The following is a 7,365-nucleotide window of genomic DNA, read 5'->3' on the forward strand; positions in this document are numbered from 1 at the left end:
TAAATGTGGGTGTCTAGGTTAATAAGTTTGATTTGTAGATATGGTTTTTGAGATAGCAGAAAGGATATTTCAAATTTGGGAGAAGATAGAGTGTTGAAATATCTTTTGATCTTATCTTGAACATTTTGTCCTGTGGGAAATCATCATGGGGAAATAAAGTGGGTTTACATGTGTTTTTAGAAAGAGATAGACAAACATGCTATTTCAACCATTACATTTTTAGTGATGAGTATGAGATTGGAAAGGAAAAAGAGGTAAAGAGAACCTGCTATTTCTAGCCATCAACGTATTGGAACAACTGTGAACTTCCCCCTTAGTTAGCTGCATCTAAGGGGAAGAGACTCTGCCCAAGAAGAGGATGCTGTTGGTCTTATTATGCTTGATGAAGAACAGGAAAGGGTGATCGCAATGGAAAGTTTCATAAATGGGTGATGTTCTTTCAACAACTACTACGCCTGTAGCAGCTGTGGCTTCCGTGCCTTCCTCATTCACCTCCACAAAGGACTTGTGTACAATTTTTGACACTAAGAGACGCTGACTATCTGCCATGCCCAAGAAGTTGGCGTCCTGTGGACTGAAGGCATCCACCATCCCCATGGATATCATTGTGTCTTTGAGGTCATAGCTCTCTTCCACTTTGAACCGAGGTAAATATAAATCCACGAGTGTCTCTCTCATATTCTGTGAGCTTGTCCACTCTATTAATTTCTCAGCTGTGAGTTTATCTTCAAGCTGTGACAATGGACAAAAGGAACAATGAAGTGATTCTCAGTGGACATTGAACACAGCTTAATGTTGGATTGAATCACATGGAAACTTTTATGTTAACAGTAACTGTAAATACAGAAGATTTATATTTATATAATAAACTGAGTCTTCTGTATTATACCTATAGAACCAATGGAATCTTCTGTAATATATAATTATACATATAAAACACATATATAAAACAGAAGAACTTTTAAATAAAATTAGTTTATAAAAGATGAACTATATATCTCCATTTCTTAAGCTGCCAGCCCACTGCATGTCTCATTTTTTAATAGTCTTTTCTTGTTAATGTCCTTTTGTACATAATTTTTTACATACTGAAATTATAGCATACAACTTATTTTTATTCCTTTTTCTTGCTTGACCTATTTGTAAACTTTCCCCACCTAGATATGTATTTCTTTATCAATTTAAATCATTCCACAACACTACCATTAAATTGATATTCAATGTGTATATCTTTACTTGATAGTGTTTAAGCATTCACTGTGTGCCAGTCCCTAAGCTAAACTATTGGCAATACAAAGATGCAGTCTTGTTCTTTGTTTTGAATTTTTCATTATTTTGAGCTGCTTCTGTCCAAAAGCTTTTGCCTTGTTTACATCAGTTAGCTTAGGATAAAATCCCAGGACTGGGGTTCCTGAGGTCATTGATGACGGGGATTGCTGAGCTGGAGTACTAATAATGTGATGGCCCTTCACATATATTGCCATATTACTTTCCCTGAGGATCTCCAGGTCCCAGTATTAGCACAATATATATTTTGACTGTGGCACATTTACTGCAACTTCAGCATCATCATCAACTATTATAGTAATTGCAGATGGCCATTTTTGGAATGTCCTTAAAATGCCAGACATTGGTACTAGTATTGTTCACATTAACTTTAACCATTATAACAGTGCTAAGGGGAAAATTCCTTTTTTCTTTTTTTCTCCCAGGAATGAGGCTCCAAATGGCTTTTGAGCTCCTACGGGCTAAATACTTCTATATTGAAAAGTACACATCAAGACAAATCTATTTTTCCACTGTCCACAAACCCACTGTAATTTAATATGCAAAATGGTACCCATCGTTGTTTTAATATGCTTGGTCTTGTTTATGAGTGAATTTGTATATATTTTCAGTGTGCCACGTTCATCTGAGTCTTAAGTTCCTTGTCTTCAAATGAATACACTGGAATATATCAGAGGTTCTTATGGTCACAAAATATAGTGTATGTGCCTAAGTATAATTTTTTCTGAAGTGTCAATTCACAGTTTCATCAGAATATCAATGGGACCTATGATGTTAAGATTTTCTATATATTCTTTCATATCACACTGTGCTACTTAAGATATTTGTTTTTTGGAATGCAACATGTTGTCAGGTTCTCCTTAAGAATTCTCCTCTAGGTTGTATGTAGAGAAGAAAAGTACTGTGTTCTTGAGCTTTGCCACACATCACCAACAATCTGTGAGCACCATTTCCATGAACAGCCCATAAAAGCATTGTACTACTAGGAAATCAGGCAATACTAAGAATAATTGAAGGTATAAGATTTCACCTTCTTCAGACCATCTACTTCATTTGGCAGCAGCAACATCATGCTTAGATCTTTGCATTTGTATGGTATTTCCAGGATCTTGGCTTGCATGTCCTCCAGTGCAGCGAAATTAAAGGAACTGGTTTGTCTCATCATTTGCACGGATTTGCTCATATCCTGCAGTAATTAATGTGGCAAAGAAATGCCAAGTGAGGCATAAGTCAAAAAACGGTAATAGTGTTGAGATACCAAACACATCCTCTTTCTGAGAGATGATCTGGGAAATTTGTGAATTGGAGGGAAAGTTTCCTCGAGTATTCCCAACTAAATGAAGTCAAAAAAATGAAAATAAGAAAATACAGCCATGACAAATCCTAATGTCTATCTGCAGTTTTACAACTATCAGATATGAGTTTAAATTTAACACTCCATATATAAATACATTATCATAAATAAATTATAAACAATACCTTGTTCAGCCAAAATTTTTCCTCTCCAGTACTTTTTGTATCAAATTTCTTATCCCATAACCCTTTGAAATAGACTGCGTTCACCAGAACCAGGATGGCGGACTCAAGAGAGTCAGGGGGCAACAGATCCTTGATTTTTCCTGCAAAAGAAAGAAAAACAAAAGTCCGTAATAAAAGTACAAGTGGTTTGTCTGGAAGGTGCTTTGAAAGTTACAACTAATCATTAATTATTCACACAAGTCACCACTTCAGGGACTCTAGGGCCAATAGTTCACGAGATGCAGCTTTCCTCATGGCACCAGCCTGATGGAGTTACCCCTGACGGGGATGCCCCTTCTTGTCACTGGAAAGGTGCTCAGAGTCTCTGTCTGTGGGTGACTTCAGCCATCTCACACTGGATATGAATAAATGGATTTCAGCTACTCTTTCAACATAATCAGTTCCCTCGCTCCCTCCCTCCCGCAGTTCTCCATACCTCCAGGCCTCGCTCCTCCCTCCCTTCCTTCTTTTCTGTTTTTTTTTTTTACCTTTGGGCTCACTACTCAGAGGAAAGAGGCCTTGATAATTCTTTAGGACAAATGGCTTGAACTCTATGATCAGAAACACATTCCCTGTGCTATCAGAAACCATTCCCTGGGGGGTCTTCCTCTTCACTCTCCACTTTGAATTGCTATAGGTTTGGGCTATAATGGGCGTGGGAGGTAGGGTAGGGGTTCATAGGATGGAGACTTTGTCAAGCTCTCTGCCCTGGATGGGGACGACAGCTGAGATCACCCCTCGGGATGTGGTGGTGGAGAAGTGGGCAGGCAGCTCCAGCTGCAGGTGGCCAGGAGGGTAGTTTACAGGAGAGCTTCTTGTTTGCCAATTAACAAAGGAGATGGGAAGCTTTTCTAATGTTTCTCTTAGGGAACCACATACAGAAGTTAAGGCTCTGATTTAAAGTAAAGCATGGGAACCCAGAATGGCATCTGAGCAGACACTTGGGTTCCACAAAGATCCTGTCATCCATGGCCATGAGCAAACACAGATCTACAGCTGTGATTCCTGGTAGCTGGTCCTGTTCCCCCTCTCGGGTTCCCCTTGTTTCTCTCCACATTGACTTGGATCATTCCGCCATCTGCAGTGCCCTCCTCTGTCCTCTCTGAAAACTCATGTCATCTCCCTCTCCCAGCACCCCATGCAGTGTCAAGCACAGGGTTCACGCACAGCGGGGACTCAATGTGTTTCTTTATGGGCCATCCCTCTTACTCTACCTTTTGTTTGGCTTTCCACCCAGGAATTAATCTTCTTGCGGCTTTCTTCTGGAGCATTTCTAAAATCAGCTGATTCCACACTGGCAAGGTAAAATTTCTTAACGTTTTCCATGTATTCCTTTGACATGGGAAGGAAGAAAGGAGGAATTAAGAGTAATTTCTTATTAACTATGTATTCCCAAGTGAGTTGTTTTCAATCTTAACAAAATATAGCACAGGAATCCAGACTCTAAAGAAATCTACATTTTCTTGCCCCTGTGCATTTTTATACAGCTCCTACGGGGGTAATGTGAATGGCAAGTACAGGCTGGCGCAAGAATGAGGTCTCTGAAGGGCAATACCACCTGACAAAGCCTGGAGGAGAAGACGCTGTGGGTTGCAAACTGCAAAGCTTGATGCCCCGAAAGAGATGGTGTGCTCATACTCCTCTCCAGTAATACCCATGCTTCAGCTTCTCACCTTGGCTTATATCTTCCATCCTGGCATTCAGTATTCCCTGGTACTTACCCAGCTTTCCCCAGGGACTCATCAAGCTTGCCTATGCCATCTGTATCTCATTCACCATACATTTCCTGGGTCACTGCCCACCAAAATTTACACCGTGTGACTGAATGGTGTCAGATCATTAGGGGCACCTCATGAGTTACTCTGCTAATGAATCTGCCCTTTGGTCATAAAGTAACCCCTAAACCCACACTTTCTTGGTGGATTGTCAGGCTTCAGGACACTCCATTGGGTGTAGTTGTGGCAAGGGATCCTTGCACCTGGGAAAATGCTCCCCATGTGGGTCAGCCAGGCTCATCTGCTCACTCTCCTCCATTTGGTGATTGGCAAACAGATGACCTGGGATGCAGATGAAAGGTGTGGCAGGACCGTGAAACTTACCTGATGAAATTGAAACTCCTTTTCTCCATAGAGCCTGTTGGCAATGCTCAGGTCATAGGCATCAGTGGGTTTCTTTAATTCAGTCAGAAGCTTTTGAAATTGCTGATGAACATTTCTCAACTTTTCAACCTTCAAATATCAAAAAGTGAGCTCATTGCATTCTCTGTCAATGTAAATACTAAACCCAAGTAACTCTGTTAGAGTCATCTCTAAAGTTTAGTAACCCCATGAATGACATTTGTTGTTATTCCCTGATATTGGTATATTTTGCCTCAAATATTCTTCAAAAGTTTTACATTTAATTTCTTCCAGACAGTTCTTTGTCTCTGCTCTAAATAATCCAGTGTTTTCTCTTCTGAGGTACAGATGCAGCACCATTCCACCATTGGAAAGTCTGCTAATTGGTATGTATGGTTAGGTTAAGCTTCCCAGCTAAACATAAGGTCCTTAAGGGCTAGAAACATTTTCATTTTAATAGCTGTCTGTGGTATGAGAATGTTGAATTTGTGTATTTCAATAAGGTTATGACATGAAGCCCTGTACACTCCTAGGTGGTTTTCTCTTGTGAGACTGTTGAGTGTGATCTGTCTCCTCACTCATGATGGTCATACTCCAAGTGTAGGAATAGTGTGTTCCTAGTACACCTCTATGGCTTTTCATAGGTATCTCTAAGTCTTTAGTCTATTCAGATGAAAACAAGGAAGCTCAGAGAATTAAATAACTTCACCAAGGAGACACAAGGTAGCAGAGCCAATTTTTGAACCTAGGCCTGCCTGAATCCATAACCTTCCACTTGCTAGCTAACACTTATGCTATTACGGCTATAAACTATATAGTTCATGCAATTATCTTGCAAAATGTATTTGGATGTACACTTATTCCTTTTAATCCCATCAATGAGTTAGTTAAAATTATATAATTTTATCAACTTTATTGTTATTACTATATATTGTTATTCTATGATACTAATACATAACATGTGACAGGGTATCCAGTAATCTGAACACTGTAGTGAGGTTTTGCATGTACTTGCATGTATTGGGGCAGATCTATTATTGCCCGTTTACTGGCATGAGGTCACTGTGTCTCAGAGCAGTTGTGCCTGCCCATGTTCCCTGTTCATGAACAGCAGCGCGGGCATTTGAAGCTAGTCTTCTGCTTCTAGAAGCTATGCTCTTAATCACTATCCTGATCTCCTCTCAACAATATGAAGTAATTAAGTACGTAACATGAAATGAGAAACAACTCTGCCTGTCCAGTGTATTTTGCCCAAAATTTCCCCTAAAAATGGACTTTTCACTGAAATTCCCAGTTTAAACCGTGACCCTCTTGGACATGTGACTCTCCTTCTAGACCCCAGTGCTCCATGACTCACGTGAGCTGTTGAGGCTCTTCCTCTTGTGCTGTCTGTGACGTCATTAAAGTGGAGGACCTGGAAGGAACAGGAAGTGGGACAAGAAAACTTTACTCAAAAGATCTGTCTCCATTAGAGGAAAACAAAATAAAGAAAGAAAAACAGAAATAAACCCAAACTAATGAACAAATCAAAACCCCCAAACAAACCCAAAATTAAAAAAAACAATATAGAAGCAAAGGAAAAAGAAGAAAGAAACTTGAGTGTAAGCATTTCCTCCTTGAAAAACTACAGCAAAGCTGGTGGGTCACCAGCCACTGCAAAGAATCCTGATTCATTACTGATTCACGGCTGAGGAGTCAAGTGAAGGTGTTTCCCATGGAGCTAAATCAGTGCATCTCTTCTCCCAGTGCTCTTGCATTTAAGCCTCGCCTCTGATTGTTGGGCAATTGTAGGCGTTCATCCCAGCTCCCAAAGGAAGTCTAGGCACAGGGAATCAGACGGGGTAGAGCACTGGGAGAGGATGTATGCCCCCCACAGCCCTGTGCTCACCTGGTCATGGGAATCTTGCTCAGCCTCCTGTGCTACCCCTGGGACGGCCAGATCTGTGAGCATCTGCACACAGGCCAACAGAGAATTCAGTCTAAACTGGTCAACGTAAAGGGAGCTGACACCTACCTTGCCGATTTGGAGTGCGGTGTTCCCTTGGGCCCCTGAGTAGGTCATGGCTAACGCTAATGAGATGCTGAGAGGGGAGTAGAAGATGTTGTCCTTCTCTGATTTTTTGAGCTGTTGGAACAGATCAACTGCAAAGTGGGTGTTTGCTTCACTGAGTGAATTCATGGTGGCCTTGGTGTGATCTGGAACTCCTGGAAAAGCATCAGGTTCATTTAAGAATGACTTTACTGAAGGGAAGGTTAGCGTGTAATGAAATTTTCTTAGAAGAAATGACTTATATTTGGGTTGTGGGATTCTGGCAACTAAAGTTTTTCATCTTTTTCATTTTCAAGCCTTTTTCAATATACTTGTATAATATTCGTAATTAGAAACTTATCAAAATTGCTATTGAAAGAAACTTTTGCAGAAAATTAATGGAACGTCTTCATC

At 40.4% G+C, this 7,365-nt stretch overlaps 1 protein-coding gene across 2 annotated transcripts; it reads right to left on the reverse strand.

Moving 5' to 3' along the window:
• Positions 1–327: 327 nt before the first annotated feature.
• On the reverse strand, positions 328–7,123 carry LOC101390962 (serpin B4-like). 2 transcript variants are annotated; one of them, XM_087438841.1, is made up of 7 exons: positions 6,937–7,123; positions 6,280–6,336; positions 4,905–5,033; positions 4,020–4,137; positions 2,767–2,906; positions 2,318–2,410; positions 328–732 (listed from the first exon to the last, which is right to left on the reverse strand). In XM_087438841.1, the coding sequence occupies exons 1-7, from the start codon at positions 7,099–7,101 to the stop codon at positions 328–330; spliced, it is 1,107 nt and encodes a 368-aa protein (XP_087294967.1). In that variant the 5' UTR covers positions 7,102–7,123. The 2 variants fall into 2 exon arrangements, with proteins under 2 accessions (XP_087294967.1, XP_004422673.1); XM_004422616.3 differs by having other exon boundaries at positions 2,318–2,473.
• Between the last annotated feature and the right edge of the window lie 242 nt (positions 7,124–7,365).

This window comes from Ceratotherium simum, chromosome 14 (genome assembly GCF_057802395.1).
Source record: "Ceratotherium simum simum isolate JZ-2026a chromosome 14, ASM5780239v1, whole genome shotgun sequence".
Classification (NCBI taxonomy): domain Eukaryota; kingdom Metazoa; phylum Chordata; class Mammalia; order Perissodactyla; family Rhinocerotidae; genus Ceratotherium; species Ceratotherium simum.

What these genes read in the sequence shown, in the direction of transcription:
- LOC101390962 (XM_004422616.3), bottom strand. Translation starts at nt 7,101, where the DNA reads ATGAATTCACTCAGTGAAGCAAACACCCACTTTGCAGTTGATCTGTTC. An exon ending in CCGCACTCCAAATCGGCAAG is followed by an intron (nt 6,337 to 6,936) that starts GTAGGTGTCAGC and finishes TGTTCCTTCCAG; the next exon opens with GTCCTCCACTTTAATGACGT. An exon ending in AGGAGTTTCAATTTCATCAG is followed by an intron (nt 4,138 to 4,904) that starts GTAAGTTTCACG and finishes CCCATGTCAAAG; the next exon opens with GAATACATGGAAAACGTTAA.